This window comes from Typha latifolia, chromosome 9 (genome assembly GCF_019914945.1).
Source record: "Typha latifolia isolate L0001 chromosome 9, TyphaL0001v2, whole genome shotgun sequence".
NCBI lineage: Eukaryota > Viridiplantae > Streptophyta > Magnoliopsida > Poales > Typhaceae > Typha > Typha latifolia.
Window position 1 is genome coordinate 6,980,049 of NC_133094.1, and position 24,895 is coordinate 7,004,943.

Consider the following 24,895-nt stretch of genomic DNA (forward strand, 5'->3'; position numbering starts at 1 on the left):
ATTACCATACTCCCCACACACCTAGACACATAGACACTCTCCCCCTTTTTGACACAAATGCTAAAGACTAAGAACTCAGAGTAAACTGACGCTTAAAAATCGTCAACACAGAGTCAAGTACAGTCCCCTAACGAGCTTGCTCAGCTCGTAAATCATGCACTACCGAATGAAGATCCTGCACTTGAGTACTAAGCTGATCGAAACGGTTATAGTACTATGGTAACTCCCCCTCAGAGTGAGATGTGTCACCGTCAGAGCTATCATCAGAGCTGTCGAGGTGCAAGGAGCGACTAGCGGCGGAAGAGGACGGCTTGAGAGGAGACGATTGGTCGTGAGCTTGACTCCGCTTAAGAGTAATCCGATCCAACAGTTTGTACGAAGTAAGAGAAGGTTCCGAAGCATCCACATGCACCCCACTTTGAGTGCACAAATTTGTAATAAAGATGCCAAACGGTAACCCCTCAGGAGGTGCTTCTTTCTGTGCAGCTGTGAGTATTGAATCATAGATCACTGCATCCAAATCAACTGAGACTCTAGATAACATTGCATGAAGAAGAAATGCACGATCCAGACTAGTACTTGAATGTCGAGTCTTGGGGGTGACATTGTACAAACAAAAAAGGTGAAGCATGCGAACCACGGACGTCAGCTTCGCATGCGGCATCATGTTTCCCTTGCAACGTTCCCCTTTGATCAGTACAGTGCCAGCATATTCATCGAAATCTGGAAGTGGAGCAGACGTTGGGTACTGGAACTCACCATCAAGAAGACAAAGCTCAACGCGAATAACATCTGAGTCCATGTATACAGACACCCCATGAACAGTAGAACGTATATATCGGTCTAAAGCCGTGGCATTACTAAAAAATTCCCGAACAACTTCCACATAAGCAGTCCCGCTCATCCCACACACCAATAACCATCCTCGCTCAGTAAATATTTGTTCTATCCCCAAAGAAGAAAAATCAGAAATGACCATAGGTCGTTCACAGATAACAGGACGGGTGCCAAAATTATGTTTGTAACGCCCCGCAGCCGTAGATGTTGAAAACTTGGGAGTCGAAGTAGGTGAGGAAGGCGGCCTAGGTTTCTTGGAAACTGTAGCTTTTCTAGGCATTCTTGAAAAAGAAACAAGATGCAAGATTCAATACATGCCCAAAGCAAATGAAAAGATAGCAAGAAAAAAAAATCCAAGAAATCATGAAGGCCCTAAATGAAATCCATCATCCACTTGAAAACGCTAAGATATCACGTTCAATCACACAAGAAACATCAAGATAGTAACTTTAACGTGATCAAAACTCGAAAACGCACGAAATCAATCAAGATTAAGAGACTTAATTGAATAAAAAATAGGAAAATTGATGGATAATCATACCTCGCAAAAGTGAATAAAAACTAAGAAATTCGGCCGAAAGATGCTAGATTCGGAGGAGAAAGACCCTTTAAAAGGGTTTGTAATGAGAAATTTGATGAAAATTGCTAAGATCTTGAAGATTTGAGAGGGAGAAAATGAAGGATTTCTAGGGTTTGGAAGATGGAAGATGAAAACTCTTGGGTTGAGACGCAATATATAAAGAATCCTTGAGTGCGTTCGAATGCACCAGTCTGCGCATTTGAATGCGCCAGTCACCGCGTTCGAAATCAAAAATTTGCGTTCGAACGCCCTTTTTTTATTTTTTTTAGTTTTTTTAAGTAAAAAATCTAAGAAAAAATCAAAAAAATCTTTTTGGAGATGCACCTCTAAAAATTCAAAATAGATTCAAGATATAGAATATGACAATTGAATGAAATAAGTCATACACAAATCAATCAAATCATCAAAAGCATATTATAATCAATTCTAATGCATCACTCAAAATTAAATTAATCTTGCTTGATCATAACAATATACGTATACAAGGTGAGCATAGATAACATGAAACATTCTTCTTAAATAACCTTTCCTATTTAAACAATGATACAATATAGTAGTCAAACCGACTTAGTATATAAATTTGCACTTTTCGATTTATTCTCCATAACCGAACATAAATTTTTCCTGTATTATTATTATTATTATTTTATATATAAACCATATAGGTGCAATGATGGCTTTCACACATGAGTAGGTACCCATTTTCTTGTAGTATATATCAAACAATGTGCAAGAAGATATTCACAAACATCAAAAAATTTTAATTAATTTGCAAGCAATGTACTAAGTCAAACTGGACTTTAAACAAGATGGCTTTCACACAAAGTCATTATAGCCCTTTTCATTGATCTTTTATGAACACTTGTGATGACTAAGCATGAGGTCAAACTGTGCAAATCAACGTCAATAGTGAGCTATTTAAAAAAAAATTTATGATATCATGCTCACTCAAGAATATACACACGTTATGAGTGCATTAAATTTAGTTTAATTATCATAGAATTCGAGAGAGTGAACAAATCAGAAATGATATAATATACTGCATGATGACAGAATTGACTATCATAACTCATAATCAAGAGAAAAATCATATTTATATGTCAAGAGTATATTATTGAATCTAAGAGTGCATCAAATTTTTTTTTTATGACAAAACTCTTGACAAATCTGAAACTAAAACCAAAGAAAAGTTCAGAGTAAAGAAAACCTAAAAAGAAACGAAAAGAAATAATAAAAATGAAACACGCAAAACAAACCAAAAAAAAATTAATCCAAAGCACAAATCCCTAAAGAAGTACAAAGATACTCAAATCTCTGTAAATCCAAAGGTTTTGTAAATAGATCACCCAACTGTTTCTCGGTCTCAACATGTTCTAGTGCTATTGTTTTATCTTCAACTAACTCGCGTATAAAATGATGTCGAATATTAATATGCTTTGTACGCGAGTGTTGAACAGGATTTTTCGAAATATTAATAACACTCATGTTGTCACAATAAAGCACCATAGTATCTTGTTCAATGTCGTAATCTTTGACCATCTGTTTCATCCATAGTAACTGAGAACAACAACTTCTCGCTGTAATGTACTCGGCCTCCGCAGTAGATAAAGATATCGAGTTTCGTTTCTTACTGTGCCAAGCAACCAAATTGTTTCCAATATAAAAACATCCACCTGAGGTACTTTTTCTATCATCACATGAACCTGCCCAATTAGAATCCATGTATCTAGATATGGTAGCTCCCGAGTAATACGTAAACTACATACCTAAGTCAACTGTGCCACTGACATATTTTATGATACGTTTCACAGCAAACAAATGTGTCTCCTTAGGTTCAGACTGAAACCTAGCACACACATCGACACTAAATGCAATGTCTGGTCTACTAGCAGTTAAGTACAAAAGACTACCAATCATGCTCCTATACAGTGTCTGATCGACACTTTTTCCTGAAATATCCTTACCTAGTTTGGTAGTTGTACTCATAGGAGTTCTAGCATGTTTTGCATTTTCTAAACCGAATTTAGTCACAAGATCCTTAGCATACTTGGTTTGAGCGATAAAAATCCCTCTCTCCAATTGAGTAATTTGAAGTCCCAAAAAGAACTTCAACTCACCCACCATGCTCATCTCAAAATGACTATGCATAAGATCTGCAAACTCCTTAGCTAATGATCGACTCGTTGCCCCGAAGACAATGTCATCCACATATATTTGTGCCACAACTAAACTCTTGTTTGACCGTCTAATGAACAATGTCTTGTCCACACCCCCTCGAGTGAACCCCGCATCCACTAAAAAAGTGGTTAACTTCTCATACCAAGCTCTTGGAGCTTGTTTTAGCCCGTAGAGGGTCTTTTTCAGTTTAAACACATAAGAAGGAAATTTTTGATCTTCGAACCCTTTCGGTTGTTCCACATAAACATCTTCATTCAGAGTACCATTCAAAAAAGCACTTTTCATATCCATTTGAAACAATTTAAATTTTAAGTGACAAGCAATAGCAAGCAGTATACGAATAGATTCTAATCTAGCAATAGGAGCAAATGTCTCATCAAAATCTATACCCTCAACCTGAGTATATCCCTGTGCTACGAGTCTAGCTTTATTTTGAACTATATTGCCATGTTCATCACTTTTATTCTTGTAAATCTATTTTGTTCCAATGACATTCACATTCTTAGGTCTAGGAACTAAATACCAAACATCATTCCTAGAAAATTGCTCTAATTCCTCATGTATAGCATTAACCCAAGAATCGTCTAACAATGCTTCCTTCACATTTTTAGGTTCAAAAGAAGATGTATAACAAGTAAATGATACCTCACTTTGGATTTGTCGTCTTGTCTTAATTGGTTCATTCACGTCTCCGATCACTTGTGAAAGTGGATGATTTGATTTCACTCTAGCAGATGGTTCCGGTACGTTGTAGTCATCTTTGTTCATTTCAACTTTGTCCTCATCCTGATTCTCAATATCCAGATTAAGCTCCTTTCCTATTTCTTCGTCATATGTATCTGCAGAAACAGAAATAGGAGTAGCTTCAATTAAATCAGTCGTAGATTCATCTATCATAACGTTAGCAGATTCCATAACAATAGAAATGTCAAGATTGAATACTCTGTATGCTCTACTATTATTCGAATACCCCAAGAAGATGCCCTCGCTATTTCTAGTGTCAAATTTAGTCAAATATTCTCGATCACGCAAGATATAACATTTACTACCAAAAACTCGAAAATATTTAACACTAGGTTTCTTACCTTTCCAGATTTCATAAGCAGTCATTTTTGTACCTGGTCTTAGATAAACATGATTTATCACATGTACCGCTGTATTGACCGTTCACAACAGCATTGGTGGACTCCAACCGTTCACAACGGCAAACCATACTCGTTCATCTATAGACTTCAAGTAAGCTCTCATCCTAGCTTTCCAATATCCATAATTTGATCCATCTAGGATAGGAGGTCAAATAGATGATGGTCCATCTCTATCAAAATCCATGCCTATCTGATCTCTCTCAAAGAGTGAGAGAACCTGCTCTGATACCAATTGAAAAACCCCTAGACACATGTATCTAAATACTAGGTAATGATAACACTCGTTCGCTTAAGTAAAAGTTCGTAGAAATATTAAGAACAAAAGCAGATATGAACGCCAAGATTTTAACATAGAAAAACCCAAACGGGAAAAAAAAACCACGGATCCAAACTCGGATCAAAACCAATCACTAGAATAGTAGCAGTTACAAAACTGACTCACAAAACAACCCGTCGATCCAAACGACTTTGTTCTTCTCAGTCTTGCTCGCTAGAACCCACGATTCACTGCTTCTCGTGATTGAAGTCCAACCTCAGTAACCCTCGAGATTGATTTTTCGTCTAGATAACCCTTAAGACGAAAGATTAACTTTTTAATGATGAGTGAAACCTTGTTAGTTGAAGAACTGATGTAGCCTCAAGAAGTCTCCTTCAATAATGCTTCTTTAACCACCCTTGAGATAGGGCATCACAATCCTTATATATGATCTCCAAAATAGAGCCAAATCCAAGTCTTATCCGTACTCACGAAAGTCCAATTTTATCAAACTTCATTGGTGCGTTCGAACAGTATGACTTGATCTCAGGTGCGTTCGAACGGGCCCGAGTGCGTTCGAACGCGACAACTTGAATTTTTCGGGTTGCGTTCGAACGTGTTTGTGAACACAGCTCTCGGTCTGTGTGAACGCAGTACTCGCGTTCGAACGCGTTTGTGAACGCGGCTCTCTGTCTGTGTGAACGCAGTACCCGCATTCGAACGCGTTTGTGAACGCGGCTCTCTGTCTGTGTGAACGCAGATTCCGTGTTCTAACGCGTTTGTGAATGTGGTTCTCTATCTGTGTGAACGCAGATTCCGCGTTCGAACGTGTTTGTGAACGCGGTGTGAACTCAACAGCTTTTCTCCAATAATCTTGCAATTCTTCAAACCAGAGATATTCTAGACTTGTGTAAAGCTCATATATATGAAAAAATACACTTAGAATATTTTGTACACAATTGCCAACAAATAAAAACCTAACAATCTCCCCCTTTGGCAATTTGTGACAAAACACCTAGGTTACAAGATATTACAAAGACTTCAAATTGAGCAATCAACAAGACTAGAATATTTTGCACATCTATCCCTGCAAATAAACATATACCAATCCAAGATCAAGTGAAAATAACTTGAAATGAATAAACAATCCAAACACAAGTTATCAATGGAACATAAGTTCAAAAGTACTTAAACAGACAAAGTTCACAATTCCTCCAAGCAAAGTTATAAGCAATATTATAAAGATAGAAAGACTCTAATAAACTCCCCCTATTACCATGCTCCCCCTACACACCTAGACACCTAGACAGTCTCCCCCTTTTTGACACAAATGCCAAAGACTAGGAACTCGGAGAAAACTGACGCTGAAAAATCGTCAACACAAAGTCAAGTATAGTCCCCTGACGAGCTTGCTCAGCTCGTAAATCATGCACTGCCGAATGGAGATCCTGCACTTGAGTACTAAGCTGATCGAAACGGTTAGAGTACTATGGTAACTCCCCCTCAGAGTGAGATGTGTCACAGTTAGAGCTATCATCAGAGCTGTCGAGGTGCGAGGAGCGACCAGCGGCGGAAGAGGATGGCTTGAGAGGAGACGACTGGTCGTGAGCTTGACTCCGCTTAAGAGTAATCCGATCCAACGGTTTGTGCGAAGGAAGAGAAGGTTCCAAAGCATCCACACGCACCCACTCTGAGTGCACAAATTTGTAATAAAGATGCCAAATGGTAACCCCTCACGAGGTGCTTCTTTCTGTGCAGCTGTGAGTATTGAATCATAGATCACCGCAGCCAAATCAACCGAGACTCTAGATAACATTGCATGAAGAAGAAATGCACGATCCAGACTAATACTTGAATGTCGAGTCTTGGGGGTGACATTGTACAGACAAAACAGGTGAAGCATGCGAGCCACGGACGTCAACTTCGCATGCGAGCCACGGACGTCAACTTCGCATGCGGCATCATGTTTCCCTTCCAGCATTCCCCTTTGATCAGTACAGTGCCAGCATATTCATCGACATCTAGAAGTGGAGAAGACGTTGGGTACTGGAACTCACCATCAGGAAGACAAAGCTCAGCGCGAATAACATCTGAGTCCAGGTATACAGACACCCCACGAACAGTAGAACGTATACAACGGTCTAAAACCGTGGCATTACTAAAAAATTCCCGAACAACTTCCACATAAGTAGTCCCGCTCATCCCACACACCGATAATCATCCTCGCTTAGTAAATATTTGTTCTATCCCCAAAGAAAAAAAATCGGAAATGACCACGGGTCGTTCGCAGATAACAGGACGGGTGCCAAAATTATGTTTGTAACGCCCCGCAGCCGTAGATGTTGAAAACTTGGGAGTCGAAGTAGGTGAGGAAGGCGGCTTAGGTTTCTTGGAAACTGCAGCTTTTCTAGGCATTCTTGAAAAAAAAACAAGATGCAAGATTCAATACATGCCCAAAGCAAACAAAAAGATAGCAAGAAAAAAAAATCCAAGAAATCATGAAGGCCCTAAATGAAATCCATCATCCATTTGAAAATGCTAAGATATCACGTTCAATCACACAAGAAACATCAAGATAGTAACTTTAACGTGATCAAAACTCGAAAACGCACGAAATCAATCAAGATTAAGAGACTTAATTGAATAAAAAATAGAAAAATTGATGGATGATCATACCTCACAAAAGTGAATAAAAATTAAGAAATTCAACCAAAAGATGCTAGATCCGGAGGAGAACGACCATTTAAAAGGGTTTGTAGTGAGAAATTTGATGAAAAATGCCAAGATCTTGAAGATTTGAGAGGGAGAAAATGAAGGGTTTCTAGGGTTTGGAAGATGGAAGATGAAAACCCTTGGGTTCGAATGCAATATATAAAGAATCATCGAGTGCGTTCGAATGCACCAGTCTGTGCGTTCGAACGCGCCAGTCACCGCGTTCGAACTCAAAAATTTGCATTCGAATGCCCTTTTTTTAAGTAAAAAATCTAAGAAAAAATCAAAAAAATCTTTTTGGAGATGCACCTCTAAAAATTCAAAATAGATTCAAGACATAGAATATGACAATCGAATGAAATAAGTCATACACAGAATGCACACTCTCACAACCCATTCACAACCACATTCACAACCGCATTCGAACTCACTCCACCCGCATTCGAATGCGACTTACAAAAAACTTATTTTCTTAGAAATTAAACATTAAAATAAGAAACAAAGACACTCCTAAGGTGAATCCATGCTCGAGACGATATTGGTGAAGTCCGAATCGTATCACTAGGTGACTCTGATCAAGAACGAGGGCGATTAAGAGGTGGATAAGGCTTGATAAACCAACTAGAACAAGTGACAATTAGGTGGTAGCTACAATTAGGTGGTGGTGGTGATGATGGTAATGGTGGCAGCGAGGTGGTAATAGTGTTAGTGAGTAGTGGAGTTAGTCAAACTAATAGAAGAGGTAGAAGGTTGCCAACCCTAAATGACTAGAAAGAATGGCGGTTGAAGGTGGCTAAAACCCTAAAGTTGGGGTTGGGTAAGATGAACCGTACAAGCACAAGGGAGGGAGAGAGAGTTAAGGCTAAGGGAAATCATTTAATACTTGCATAACCCTCCAAAGAGCCACTCTCTACATATTTATAAAAGCTAACCTGTCTCTAATTCAGACTTAACTATACTTAGATAATTGAACAAGTCATAATCTACTAGGACTATTACTCAAGCAATTAAAGAAAATAGCATATACAAATAAATAAATGGCTAAACTTAAAAATACTGACTAAGTCGCATAAGCAAATAAAATAAACTCAATTTATCAAACCTAATGCCCTCCGATGTAACTCAATCAAGTCCAAATCACATCAATTTAATAATAAGATCACAATAAGTAAAATTAATTCTCTTCTTTACGGTGTAAATAATATGAATAATACTGGAGATAAGATTCATCAAATATTAGGTTTCAACATTCTATCACCTTTAAAAAGGTTTCATCCTTAAAACTAAATGAAAATCAGAGATGTTAGCATTTATTTAATTTATTTATGGATATCACACTTATATTACAAACAGGAAAGAAAGAAAGGGGCGAAGAAATGAAAGAATGTTGAGCCCAATGAACAATATAAACTGTTAAAAGGAAATTAATCAATGTTAGAAAAACAGCACGCATTATGATACAAGAGAAATATGACAACTTACAACTCCCTTACAACTCCAATCTGATTAGATAAAACCAAAATTAGACATTTACATGAATATATCCATTTCCAATCATATTTTACAACCTCGTGAAGAATATAGAGTAAACTACAATAATTAGCAAGAAAAAAAACTCAATTACATGGCACTCCCAATTTATCTGTCGTGTGTCTCGCTGGTCCAATAAAAGAGTTCCATATGATCAAGATTACTGTATAACCAGGATATTTTACATGGTGGTGCCTTAGTCTATTGCAATGATCAGAAAGCCAACAGATATATACATAAGGAAAACAGGATATAGGGCTAAGGCCTTTCTCCTGGGATTGACAGCTGCACTCATGAATGGATATGCAGCCCAAGAGCTCCATGCCAATGTTATGCTAACCACAACAATTTTCAGCACGACATTGTCCTTCAGCATGCAGATTAGAGCCCCAATGTCAAGAGGAAATAGGCAGTATCCAAGAAGACTGAGGCTCTGAAAGAAGATGATGTGTCCACCCTACAATACACAAGACAGAAAATTCATGGAAAAGTGTTATGCAGAATTTAAAAGAAGAAAACAAGCAAGAATATCATATCCACGTAAACTAAGAATGATAATTACCAGAAGTAGCACATTCAAGGTGAGTATTATAGCACCAGCTGCAAGGACCGCGAATGCAACAGCAAACACTTCAGACTGAATTATTTCAAAACAAGAGCATATAAATTAGATATCAGATATCATAAGTACTGTAACCCATTTTAATCCAAAAAATAAAATAAAACAAAAAATGTCAAAAGTACCGTTATTAAGCTCTAGGTTAACACCTAAAAGTTTACACCATAAAAAGAGCACCAGCATAAGGAGATTTCAAGATACACATGATTTATATCCTGTCTCAATAGATAGAATTTATCAAAGGATAATGGGTTGTAAAAATCACCATTTCTAAAAAACTATTTTACTGCAAAATACAAAGAAGGATGTATAACAGTCCTTCCAAACATACTAAACTATAGTAAGTTCTACAATCAAGCCATCTTCATGATCAATTAAAGTATAGAGTCCAAGGCCACAATTCTGCCTACTTAAAACTTGACTTCAAATATAGAAGTCTAACAAGTCTCTGACATCAGATATTAGTTGTCTATTAAATTTTGAAGTATCTCCATTCATTTTACTGTAGCAGAATTGTAGCAGCAGAACCATAGTATGAACTGTTCATACAACGGTAATCAAGATTAAAAAACAGGAGCTTTAGTTTGTTAAGCTCAGAAAGATTAATGATTAGCTTCATCGTATCTAAAAGTTTTATTAAGAGTTGAGCTAATTTTCTTATAAAACAAGTTACATCTTTACAACCATTCTATGAAGTATGGACACAAAATACAGACACATGGTATGTCTACTGTCTAGGATATGCCACTAAAAAATTAAAAACATATATATATATATATAAAGAAGAATACTCAAAAACTTGCAAAAGGGCACAAAAATATCATAAAGAGTTCACTAGGTACCATTAGAAAAATATCATAATATGTGTACATCAACATCTACATGGAATCCACTTTCTTCCAAAAGCTAAATGTTAAAGCATTTCCTGTCTCGTCCTCTTCTCTCTCCTCTTTTCCACTCCCCTCTCTTCCATCTTCCTCCGAGCCAATGGGAGTGGGAAAGAGCCAAAGGAAATCAAGTTTTGAGTTAATTTTTTAGCAATTTATCAGAATGTGTTCGAACATAGTACAGTGTTGTTTCAATGCCATATATTATCGTCTGAATAGTAGAATAAAACTCAGCCACTAAACACTGTATGATGCATGTACGGATGGCAAGTGAATGATGGATGGACTTTTAGCTGTTGTTCGAAAGGCATCTAAATGCTGGAATGCAAATCAAGGCTTCTATTAAGGGCATTCGTATGTGATTGCAAGCGTTCAAGTGCTTGCATAGTCTTGATATGGATCGGAGGAGCATTTGGGAGTTTTGGGTCATCCATCACCTAGGATCTCTTCACACTATAATAGGGAAAATTTGGGGTTTCACAATTAAGCTCACTCCCAAAGAAAACCCTAGAAGCATGATTGAAAAAGACCTTAGCAGAGCTGAATCTTTATCTACCTTTGCAAAGGAGGGATTGGAGTTGGAGAACACACCAACGGGAGGAGTTAATCCATTGATCGTAGGTGTTTAGTGGGCAAGCGAGAGGCTTCAACCTCATAGCCATAGGTGTCTAGCAGCAAGGGTTGCGAGTAGTCTTGCATCTATGTTTACCTTGCAGAAGATTGATCCAGTTTTAATTGGGTCAGTGGTTTTTCTCTTTGTTGTGAAAGTTTTCCTGCTTGTGTCTGTATGATGTTTTAAGCATGTTGTCTTTTAATGTTTACCTTTTTAGTGGATAATGCTGTAGGGTGTTATATCTCTATTAGCTAGCTTTGCTTGTTAAGTGTATGCTATTAATCTGCATAAAGATCTACCTAACAAGTAGTATGGCATAGGTTAATTCATTTTATTCTCAAATATGTTGTAGCTCAGCCAAGATCTCTTCAACAAAGCTTCAAAAGTAGAAATGATCTCAATAATGTAACGAACCTCCTCTCTTTTCTCTTTTGGCTCCTAAGGTTTTATTCGAGGAGGAGCTCAGCAACAATATCCCAAGGCATCATTTTTATAACTAGACCATATCACAAAATTTGGGTGGCTAGAGGTCCAAAAGGTCCTTCCAACCCCTCTCAAAACTAAGTCGGCATATCAATGCCCACACAATCATTTGAACGCCCCCAAGAGATCTTTTAGGGTTTATGGGCTGACAGTTGAACGTCCAAACGAACTTCAGAAGGTAGCCATCCTCCATCTGTTGTTTATTTGTCATCTGCACGCTTATTGAATAGTGGTCACGGACTTTTTAAATACTAAGGTTTCATGCCAACATATTGTTCTGGCATTCAAACAGGCCAGGAATCATTCAAACTGGTTCTGCCTGATGGCTAAACTTAAGCCCCTGTTTGTTTTGAGTTTAGGGAAGGTCCCTAAACTAGTTTAGGGTAACCAAACACTAAAATAACTTTATTTTCCTTAATCAAGTTCAATCCTCAATAAATAATTAAATAATATTATATAAATTTTATTATTCTTTTAATTTGACTCCAATTTTACTCTTGACATGACCTACATTTATCAATATAATATTTTGTCAATCTTATCTCTTATCTCTTCTCTCCTCTCTCTCCTCTCTTTCAAAATACTCAAATATTTATATTGTAAATATTATGTCCTCATATAATGAGAACCTTAAAAATAAAATAAAAATTACAGAAAAATAGTGTAAATAATTTGAGTAGATAAAATCAAGGTTCCTAGTATTGGTATCGGGATCAGCCGTTCGGAAAAACGATATGTATCGGCCGCACCGGTCGTTTGTATCGGATCGAATTATTTTTTGATTACATAAAATTCTAAATATTATTTAAAAATGCAGAAACATTTAGAAAAAATGACAGAAAAGTAAGAAAACAAAAATTACTCATATATGAAGTCTAAAAACTTAAAAACTATATTAACTTATTCAAAATTTAAAATTTTAATGAATACCGAGCTGGTTCTCGTAAATTTCTATAGTCTTCATCCTCATAATCACCATAAGTTTGTACATAATGATGCCTAGGACCTGATGTTCCAAAAAGTGTTTTCATCATACTAGCCATGTTGTATGAATCTTGTTATATGATTTGCATCTGAGGATAATAACCAGCATATGGATCTTATGTCTGAGAATACTGAGGATACTAAAGATAATAACTAGTATATGAATTTTGTGATAGCTCCAAACAATAAATACTCGATGTACCATAATCATAGGAAGGAATATTCTTATAACGACATTGTTGATATGTATATACATCTTCAGTTTCTTTGTCTTCAATCCTTATGTCTCCTTAACTTTCTTTAACAAATGTAGATGGGACAATCTCATTACCAGGTGTATCATCAAGATTATGACTAGTATTGGTAAGTATACTATCTTTCACTGTTGAACGACTTGTACCAGCCTCTGACCTCGTTGTGGTCTCCCCTAATATCTCATCTAACCATGGGTAATCTTTATCATCTAATAACATGTTTTCTATTTCTCTGATCCATAGAGTCAAAGGGTCTTCTTCATCAAAAACATGATTTAAATTAATCCGTTGTCCATTTTCTACCTTTCTTCTTAAATTTCTCTCCCTCAATCTCTTATTATACTGACAAAAACTAACTTCTCCAATTTTTCCAATGTCAATCGATTACATATTTTTATTTGGATTAAACAGAAAGTAGTCCAATTTTTTTCACAATTTGACTTAATTTTTTTGCTATTGGCGTCTTGATTATATTGAAAGTTAAAACTTACAAAAATAATAATAAAATTATTTAATTGAATCATAATTTATAACTCACTTTTTTATCACAAAAGATTTGCTTATGAATATCGGGCTCAAGCATGCTGATTACCTTCTTAACTCCCAACAAGACTTCATTATCATTATTGACATTTGTAGAAAATTGAAATCTTGGATTAAGAAAATACCTTATAAAAATTTAAAATTTGTAAGCATTCAAATTTTTAAATATTTATAAATAAAAATAAATTAGTAAATTAAAACTTAAAACTTAAAAGCATACCTACAAGCAACATGTATATCTCTATGTAGTTGTCTATTCTATCTAAAATCAATCATCTTCCACCCTTTTCTATAGGTTTTGCCTCACATTTTTTTTTGAATAATTATTTTGCTATGTCCATTGTCTCATATAAAAAATCTATCTCAGACTTAACATCACTATCTACAAGTCGTAATACTTTGACAAAAGGCTCAATACTGCGGTAGCAATTATAATATCATCCCAAAATAAATTTCCAAGAGCCATATTTTTCAAAGTTTTATCTAAAAATTTATCTTTAGATTTTATTGTCACGACCCGAAATAGGAATCATGACCGGCCATGCATCTTAATATGCTTGAGATACACGAAGCCTTAATAATACTTTCTACGAGTATGATAGCAAATAAATAAATAAAATGAATATCTGCTTTATTAAATTTCATACTAATTGCAATAAACATAAAATAATATTATTGCTTTTGAGTCTCTAACCTTGCACGGTTTCAACATATTAACATCTTTTCAATATTTATATTGTTATATATCTCAATGGGTCTAAACCCTGTGGATCCACATCAACTAGAAGTCACCTCGAGATGACGCTCGGGACTTTTCTTCATAGCTGATCCGGTTAGGGTCATCAGATGGTATCACCATGTGATCAGCACACTCTGTCTTTTCCTCTAATTGTTAAGAGAAGTTAGAGTCACCGAGGAAATTTCTCATTCATCCTATGACTGTTCCCTAACCCCGCCAGAGTCACCTAAAAAAGTCACCGCAGTGATCTGATTTAGGACTTTCCCTTGGACTTCCAGATAGACTTGAGTCACCACGGAAAATCGCAAACGATTTATACCGGGACTGTTCTCTAAGTCGTACCAATACTAGTCTCATTTTTCTTTTCACTAAATTTAATATTTGCACAAAGTATGGTGATGCACTGAGTATAATGATTAAATGCACACGGAAAATATAAGAATTTAATTTTGCATGTACGGATGAAATAAATAGATTTGCACACAAAAATTATAACAATTAAATTTTTTTGCATGTAAGGGTGAAATAAATAATTTGCACATAGAAAATTTACATGGTCTGACACGTACGAAATATAATAAAATAAATATGTGAGTGAATCCACTCACCTGAGTCTAGGCAAAACAACCGAAATCTCAAATCTCCAGCTCACGTACTAAAAACCACCACCTTAAATAATAAATAATAATAAATTTTTTAATTTGAATAATATCAATATTTTTAAAATTTAAAAACTAAAAAAAACTAAAATGGCTTTAATTTACCCATTGGATTGGGCTGGGATACTGGCGCCCGGCCTAATTCAAAAAAAGAACTAATCGGGCTGGGCCAAAGCCCAGCCAAAAAGAGACTAATCGGGTTGGGCCAAGGCCCAACCAAAATTAAGTGGATTGGGCTCGGGCTAACCCGCAGCCCACCCAAATAAGTGGTTCGGGTCAAGTCTTTGGATTCGAAATCCAACCCGAACCCGAACCCGAAACTTAAAAGAAAAGGGTTGGCTCGGGTTGAGGGATGGAGTGACCGCGGCGACCCCGCCAGCCAGTTCACGACCACCCTCAACCTCTCGGCTCTCTCTCTCTCTCTCACTCTCTCTCTACTTCGTCGTCCTCACGAGGTGGAGGAGAACTCACCACCGACGGCCGACGTCGAAACCGACGTCGTTTGGAGCCACACGGGGCCTAAATGTTTAACAAATTACCTTAAGCTAGTTTAAGGTACCCAAATCAAGACTAGGAAATAAGATTAACTAATCGAGTTTGAGGCTTAGTCTCAAACCAAACGGGGCCTAAATGTTTAACAAAGTTTGCTTCAATTATAATCCTATGCTATGTGTCTTAACATGTACATAAAGTTTTAGGTCTGTACATCACTATTAAATGTGCTTTCATTCATGGATGTGACAATGCCGAAAGGTTGTGTGAGAGTAATGTTAACGGGTTATTGAGATATCTAAGTAACAATTCCTACAAAAGAACCTGTACCCCATAACCTGCGTACACATTTTAACCCAATTCGATCATGTCTCCTATTATATCCCGCTCATATCCCTGTTTTCTTTATATATTACAAAACATGGACATGTATTTCCTATGCTCAATGTCAGTGACAGCCCCAACACATGGACACAGCCATGGCAAGTAAAATGTCGTATTTGTATTCCAGCAACCATTACAAGGCTAATAAATACATACATTTACTGAGTTGAATGACATGTAGCTTTATTGGCAATTTATCTCCTTATTTATCTCTCTATTTATCTCTTTTTCCCAATTTTTTATCTTGCTTTCTATCTCAGTCAAACTAATTTTCCAACCCAAGTGGTCCAACATTGCATTAGAAGACAGCCCTTTGCTTGTTCTACTTCAAAAACTAAACAACATAAACCCAGATTTTGTAACTTATTTAGTCCTCCTGCTTGCAAATGGACTCTTTAAAAGCTTAACACTGGAAGTCCAGATTTACACAATCTCAAAGCTTGTTGCAGCAACTTGTTTCAGTTCATGTTTACAACATATCGACCTAAACAATATTGGGTGGCTTTTTGTATGTAATACTATTAATCAACTGGACCAGATCTCTACTTTAAATCGAAAAAACAAGACTGGTCTAGGACGCTACATATATTCATCACATAATTTCAATGATTTGTTATCAAGGTTTTTTTACTTTGACATATCAACTCATAGTACTTTATATCAGAAACTGACTCACTTCAGTATCTTCTTATCAAGATTTCACATATCACGTTCATGGCACAACCTTCCTTGCCAGGAGGAACCTTTGATTCATGGCTGGAGATCAAGACACAGATTGCTGTGAACTATGCTTCCATATATATAGGTTTTTTTTCTAACTTTGACATATTAACTCATACTACTTTATTACAGAAACTGACTCACTTCAGTATCTTCTTTCAAGATTTCACATATCATGTTCATGGCACCACCTTGCTTGCCAGGAGGAATCTTTGATTCATGGCTGGAGATCAAGACACAGATCGGTGCTGTGAACTATGCTTCCATATATATAGGTTTTTTTCTATATATGGGACAATGACCAAGGTGCCGAGGCCTTTCTTTCATTTGAATTTGAGGGAATGGACAGGAACTAGAGGAGACAAATGATGAGGATTCATCAATGCAAATTTAACAAAACATTTAGCCCAATCCATATACCAGTGGTGAGATAGAGCTGGTACACAATTCCTACAATGATGGATACTCGTATATTCTAGTAGGATCATTGTCCCATGGCGATGAAGTACTAGGATAGTATGATCTTTCATCTTAATGTGACACAATGTTGTGAACAACATCAGCGGTATCCAGAATAGTTTTGAAAAGCTGCCTTATACAAATGCACCCCAACCATATAGAGGTCACATATGCAAAGCATATGCTACTGCATATTGACTGCCAACAACCACATATGCATACTTGTAGGGGTGAAAATAGGTAGGATTAACTCTGACCCACCCAGTTCTACATCCAGATCAGACTGGATATGAATGCAGATATGTTTCCCACTCCGGATTTGAATCAGATATTGGATAGATGTTAAAAAAAATCTTTGGTACCAAATACAGTTATATATAAGTCGGTTGGATCCAAATTCAGATATTGGATATTCATTTACCCTTTATAATATAACTAATTCTATTAGGCCAACCAATCCGACCTGACCCAATAACCTAATTTAGCCCTCCTCTAAATAACATTTCCACCTCCTCCCTTTCCATCAGCCTCCATTTTCTACTTACATCACCTACAGTCTTTGTTGCTACCTCGTGCACTGCCTTCTTGGCCTCCATCTCTGTAGTCCATGGCACCATGCCTCCATCGTAGTCTCCTAGATCTCTACATCCATCACAAAAAAGATTTCTCTTGGAGGATAATTTTACATCTAACCTTTAGAACTTTGAGTTTTGTATATTAAAGATTAACTGTTTCAAATTTGATTAACAAATTCTCCTTTGGTGGCAGTGTTTTTGGGGATGTGTTGATTGTAGTACAAAGAGAAGAATGGCACAGAAACCACCTCTATGATGTTGTAGTCTGGTGGAGGAAAGGAAGTGGGTAGGGAGTACCAGCACGTGGGGTGCCGCACGGCATCCCTTCAAGTAGCTTCGCCGCTCGCCATAGACTAGTCATCACCGTTCGCCGTCATCTCGCCGCCAACTCGTCACCCCCGAGTCGCCAATCGTACGCGACAGGATGCCCTGCGGAGAAAGGAGGAGTGGCAGGTCGGGTCGGACCACAACTTAAGTTTTTATTTCACCCAAACCAACCTGCCACTCCTTCCTCCTCAGTCTAGGCATCCCGTCGTGTGGGATTGGCGACTCGAGGGCAACGAGACGACGGCAAACGGTGGAGAAGGACTTGGATACGATCTGGATCATCAACTATTCATGGTGCATCCTCCTCCAGTTAGACAAGGACTTGGATATGATCCGGATTGAGACAACGGTATCTATGATCAAATTGTGCGTCTCGAATTTCCCAAGTTCAAAGGTGGTGACCTGATCGATTGGTTGTATAGGGCGAAACAATTCTTCTCATACCAGGATACAACGAAAGAGTGCTAACTTTTGGTTTCGCATCGGACGCAAAGTCACCTGTCGATACGGTTGCACCCTCACAAACACCCAACTGCCAATGTCGAACTCCTACTCCCTATGACTGCGATCATAAACTTGTTTCATGCGATTTTGAGCAAGTATAAGATGGGCACGTAACCTCCTCAATGTAATGTCTCCATCCATCAAAGCTAAGTCCACCTTCGTCCGATCTACAGATGCTACTAGATCATAAGCACGTAATGTCGGAGTCGTGCGCTCGTACACTACCTCGAATGGAGTCATGTCAATGCTACTATGGTAGGCGGTGTTGTAAGACCACTCTGCCTATGGTAAGAATTTTAACTATCATCTCTGCATCTCTCCAACAAAGCACCTCAAGTACTGCTCAATTCCTCGATTGACCACCTCGGTTTGGCCATCTGTCTGTGGATGGTAGGCCGAACTGAAACTCAATCAAGTCCCCTGCAGTCTGAAAAACTCCGTCCAAAAGTCACTCATAAATACACGATCACGATCTGAGACAATCATGCGTGGTATGCTATGTAACCGAGCAACATCTCTAACAAAAATGTTAGCAACTGACTTGACTGAAAATGGATGTGACAATGCCGAAAAGTGCGCATACTTGCTCAACTTGTCAACGACCACAAAAATAACTGAATAACCACGTACCAGCAAAAGACACTCTATGAAATCCATAGAATTGTCTTCCCAAACACGATCGGATATAGGTAAAGGCTTAAGTAATCCGGCCAGTTTCAATGTGGTTGCCTTAGCCCTTCGACAGACTTCGCAAGCACAGACAAAACTCCTCACATTGCACCTCAATTTTGGCCACGTGCAATTCTATTATATCCTCCTATAGGTCCTCAAGACACCCTCATGACCAGCCTCTGGAGTTTGATGGAAGTACTCCAACAATTTCTGCCGCAACTCATCATTTGCGGGCAGCCGAATGCATCCGCAATCTAATAGCAAACCTCCTCAGTTCTCCAACTTTGGATGGCGCTCCGAATCATCCATCACCTCCTATAACAATCTCAAAACATTTGGGTCAGATGTACATGCATACCTCAGCTCATCAAGAAAAAGAAAACTGGGAGAAGAATAGACTGCAAGCTCGGGGGTATCGGGTTGGCGTGATAGTGCATCCGCCGCTCTATTTTCTGTTTTTTTCTTGTATTGAATTTCATAATCATACCCCAGCAATTTTGTGACCCATCTCTGTTGTGCTGTCCCATAAAGTATGGAAGACTCTTTTGATCGGTTCGGATAATGAATTGCCTACCGATCAAATAAGGCCTCCACTTTGTCACCGCATGCAGAATTGCCAACATCTCTCTCATAAGTCAATAATTGCTGAGATCTTTATGATAAAGCCTTACTAAGAAAGGCTATGGGACGTTCTTCTTGCATTAGTACAGCTTCAATGCCAACTCTCGACACATGACATTCCACAATGAACCCTTTGGTAAAATCCGGTAGCACTAAAACGGGAGTCATTGTCATTGCTATTTTCAATTATTTAAAGGCTATAGTGGCTTAATCCGTCCATCTAAAAGAGTCATTCAATAAAGAAGTGAGAGAAGCAGTGATCTTGCCATACCAGGCAATGAATCGGCGATAATATCCGGTCAGCCTTAAGAATCCTCGCAATCCTGTGGTGGTAGTAGAGATCAGCCAAGCGGTCATACATGCTGCCTTTTGAGGATCCGCCGCTATACCTTCCGCTGAGATGATGTAGCCTAAATACTCCACTTGTGATACTCCCCATAGGCACTTGGACTTCTTGATCTTCAATTGGTTTTGCTTCAACAAATGCAACTAGGACGAAAAAACTAAATAACGAGGGTGATGGTGGTGGTGACGAGTGAAGTGGATGTTAGGGTTGGATGGGTATGGAGATGAAGGTGAATTGTGAATGTGATGTAGACGAAGGGAACGAAGTGGTTGAGATCCCAAAGAAGAGGATGGCTCGACAAACGAGGGAGATTAAAAGTTAGGAAAAATCTTGCCAACGGTAGAGGTGGAAGGATGGTAAAGAGGGAGGAGGGAGAGAGTCTAGAGAGAAGATAAGAGGCAAGAAATCAATAATCTAATAGCATAATGAATTTGGCTGTCATCTACATATTTATAGAGGCTAGCCAATAAGTCCTAAAACAATAAGTAACCCTAATTCTAAAGGATTCCCGCCGATCGCATTCAAACGCGCCCGATCGCATTCGAATGCACAAAAGACGTTCTCTGTATGTGCGAACACGATGCAGGCGTTCGAACACGGGCGTTCGAATTCGCCCGACCGCGTTCGAACGCACAATATGCGTTCGATGTATTTGCAAACCTGATGCAGGCGTTCGCAAGAGCGACGCAACCCATTCTGCGTTCGAACGCAACCTATAGAAATTTTATTTTAATGAAAATAAACAACTAATGCAATAAGAAAAGATCCTAAGTGTATCAGAAATAAAGTAGACAATCTCAAAAATCTCTAAATATTTGTTAACCACAAATGATAACATAATAAGCCTTTATATAGGCAAAACCTAAAAAGGACAAAAGATTAGAATGCCCATAACACAAAAAGCCAAAAATCTCCTCATATCAAAATCTCTCTCTCATGACTCGTCGCCCAATCAAAGCATCACTAAATGGGCTTTCCTTCTACATCTGTGTGAGTACACATGCCCAAAGAAATGTCCATATCACACCTCCAAGGAGAAAAGATAGGACCTATGTGAATCTTTTTATCTACCTCCAAATATCCTTTTTATAAAGCATGGCTAGATAGATAAGAAAGATTAAAGATGAACCACTAAGTAGTGAGATCAAAAAGATCAAACATATCTGGACTATGGGGAGTAAACGAAGTGTAGTATCCACCACAAAAGAGAGGAGATGGGAGAGGAGAAAGGGAAAAAGAGCAAATGTGAAATCCTCCAATGAAAAAACTATTTCTCAAAATTTAATATTTTGCCCTCTTTTCTTTTCAGAATTCCTGTCACTTCTTTACAAAGATGAGGAGATTACATCAAATCACAAATTGATTTTATTCAGATATTTTCTAATATAATATATAACTAAACTATGACTTTTTTAACTTAAAAACAATCAGTTTAAAATTTATCTCAAAACAAACAAACAATCAAATCTCCTAGATTTTTAGGAGTTATAACCAAATTGAACTTTCCAAAAGTAAATTAGTAATAAAAAAATAAATAAAAATCTTATTCCCATCAAAGAGGCGCTGAGAGAGAGGAAAGGAGGGAGAGCACAGTGTCATCGAATCTGTCAAAAGAGGAGCTCATCAGACATCTATACTAAGAACATTATGAGAGTAGATCCGGTATGTAGACACCTATTTCACTAATCCATGTAAGTCAGTTTTGGCCAAAATGAATGAAACCCATCTTAAGACAGACCGCATATCTACCAAATTTTCAGGTCGAGATCCTGATCTGTTTTAGCCGATCTAGATCAGGATCGATTGATTTTCAAAAACTTGATTTAATTTTTAATATCCACAATAGTCCATATTAGTATAAATTCTATATCATAAACGCTGGTTGTCCCACTTCCTCCAACCCAAAGGCCCAGTTAGACTAAAATGGTAAATACAAACCTTAGCCCCATGGTTCCAAGTTTCGGCCAATCCCGAGTGGGATCAGCTGAAACGCATCTAGTGACTAGTTTCGGCCAAGTATCAGTCGATCCCACCTAATATGAGCTCTACTTTTCTCTTCTCTCACTCCATCGCTCTTCTCTTTCTAATTTTTTTTATTTCTTCTCTCACAAGTGTCCTATCTCTTTCATTTTCTCTCTACTATTTTCCTCTAGCAAGTCCCTCTCTCTTCTTCCTCTCTTTTCTCCAATCTCTCTCTCTGTCTATCTCTCTCCTTCAATCTCTCTTACGGCAGCAGAAAATCTGCTGCAATAATAGAGAGTGAGATAAAGAGTTAAGAGAGAGAATGGAGAGTGAGATAGAGAGGAGGAAGAGATTGAGAGGGAATAACAAAGAGAGAGAGGGAGGAAGAGATTGAGAGGGAAAGAGAACGAAGAGAGAAGAAATGAAAAAAATCAGAGAAAAATACCTTGCAACAGTAAGAGAGAGGGAGGAAGAGAAAGAAAGAGAGAGAGGACGAGGAGGGAGAGAGAAGAAATAAAAAATAAATAAACTTTGCCTTATGGCAATAAAAAAGAGAAGGTAGAAAGAAAGTAGAGAGAAGAAAGAAAAGAAAATTAGAAAAAAAATAAATTGCCTTAAAGGAAAAGAGAGAGAAGGAGAAAGTGAAGGGACTTCATATGTAAATAATAATTATTTTCTTATTATTTTTCTAAATTTTTAAAAAATTTCTCCTATTTTTAAATAATATTTAAATTTTATATAATTAAAAAATAATCTAATTTGATACTAGGCCGATGCAACCGAAATCCAATCCTATAGGAACCTATCTCGATTTCTCTTTTGCTAGGCCCATAGCTAAAAAACCTACTTTCTTACGATTACGAGATTCATTCGAATATAAAATCCAATCCCGGAAATACAGCATTCCACTTTTTTTTACTACCCCAGGCTTCGAGACATTTCGAAATCGGGAAATCTCGACAGGAGCAGATGCTATCAAAGAACAATTAGCTGATTCAGATTTGCGAATTATTATAGATAATTCATTGGTAGAATGGAAGGAATTAGGAGACGAGGGGTCCGCTGGAACCGAATGGGAAGATCGAAAAATTAGACGAAGAAAGGATTTTTGGGTTCGACGCATGGAATTAGCTAAACATTTTATTCGAACAAATGTAGAACCAGAACAGATGGTTTTGTGCTTATTACCAGTTCTTCCTCCCGAATTGAGACCAATCATTCAGATAGATGAGGGTAAATTAATGAGTTCGGATATTAATGAACTCTATCGAAGAGTTATTTATGGGAACAATACTCTTACCGATCTATTAGCAGTATGTATCATTTTTTCTGATACCGAGTTTTGAAACCTTTTAAAAAAGACCATTCATTCTCAAACAAGGGTAATAAAAAGACCAAAAGCTATCCATGTTAAACAAAACACCTAATGATCTCACATGAAACGCTACAAAACACAAATTTCAGCGCTAGAAGGATTTTGATAAGCACGTGAAAAACAAAAAACTTTCTAAAAGGAATCAGCAATTTTTCCGCGCAATAATTAGCTTTATGACAAGATGAAACTAGTAGCTTCATCTTGTCGATTATACTATACAGAAGATCCATTAATCAGAATTGACGGTTACAGAGAGAAAAAACAAAGAATAGGATTCATCTTACCTTCTTGACGGATGCCGACCAAGAGAGTGTAAGCCCAAGGAACACGATGAAGAAGAAGGGGCCCCACAGATCCCAATCGCGGAGCGCCTTCCCAGGGTCCTCCCTAAAAGGATTGGGAAACACCACCAGCTTCAAATTGCTCACGATCCGCGATAGATCCCGTTTCACCGTGTCCCAAACGGGCTCTGTCAACGTATTGGGCGCCGATCCGAACCCATCCGACGCGATCCCAACACGAGCTGTGCTAGCAGTGGGGACAGGAGCGACGGGGATCACCGCCGGCTGCTGCGGCAGCGGCGCGGGCGATGCGGAAGAAGATTTGGAGGGAATGAAGGTTGATGGGGAGGACGTTACGGGAATGGAGGCGCGGGGAGGAGAAGAGGAGCGAGCGGGGAGGACAGTGCCGGAGGGGGCGGCGTAAATGAGGCTCTCGATCTCGTCGATATCGGACTGGGACGAAGGGTGGAGAGGAATGGTGTCGCCGTGCGACATATTTCTGGCGTATGGGCGTTGGGGGAGCTGGGGTTCCGGAGAGGTGGACCGGAGGAGGAGACGGAACAGGAGGAGATCTGAGGGATATGGAAGAGAGGTCGCGGGAGGGAACCTATAATTGATCACCAACCTCACTGACCTTCGAGATTAATATTTCATCTAAATGACCCTTAGGACAAAAGCCTTGATGTGTAGAAGATGAGATGGAACTTGGTCGGTGAAGAAATATTGTACTTTAAAAAACTCCACGTTAAAAGCAATAATCGACGTGCCTAGGGTTAGGGCATCCCAACATTTATATAAGTTAGTAAAATAAGGTCAAATCAAAGTCAAAATCCAAACTCACATAATTTCAAATTTCACAAAATATCTGTGTTGTGCTCGAACGCCCTAACTTGAATTCTAGGTGCGTTCGAACGGTCGTAAATAGCTCTTTGTATCTTTGAACAGCTACAAACTGCGTTCAAACACCCCAAAACTAGCCTCAAAATTTTTGAATGTTTGCAAGGTGCATTTGAACGTCCTTCGAATGCAGCGACTTAAACTCTTTAAAACTTGAAATTCTTCAATCGGAACTTTATCAAAACTTGTAGATATGCTTATATACAAAAATAAAAATACTTATAGTATTTTATACACATTTGTCAATACTAGAAGCTTAAC

General features: G+C 38.0%; 1 protein-coding gene across 1 annotated transcript; it reads right to left on the reverse strand.

The window, feature by feature from the left end:
• Positions 1 to 9,140: 9,140 nt before the first annotated feature.
• LOC140795666 (protein YIP4b-like) lies at positions 9,141 to 24,475 on the reverse strand. Its single transcript, XM_073148359.1, has 3 exons — positions 23,741 to 24,475; positions 9,801 to 9,875; positions 9,141 to 9,695 (listed from the first exon to the last, which is right to left on the reverse strand). Exons 1-3 carry the CDS (start codon positions 24,230 to 24,232, stop codon positions 9,435 to 9,437), a joined length of 828 nt encoding a protein of 275 aa, XP_073004460.1. The 5' UTR covers positions 24,233 to 24,475; the 3' UTR covers positions 9,141 to 9,434.
• Between the last annotated feature and the right edge of the window lie 420 nt (positions 24,476 to 24,895).

Coding starts and splice junctions, on each gene's coding strand:
- LOC140795666 (XM_073148359.1), bottom strand. CDS start 24,232: ATGTCGCACGGCGACACCATTCCTCTCCACCCTTCGTCCCAGTCCGAT. Junction 9,876..23,740: donor GGTCGGCATCCGTCAAGAAG/GTAAGATGAATC, acceptor GAAATAATTCAG/TCTGAAGTGTTTGCTGTTGC. Junction 9,696..9,800: donor CCTTGAATGTGCTACTTCTG/GTAATTATCATT, acceptor TGTGTATTGTAG/GGTGGACACATCATCTTCTT.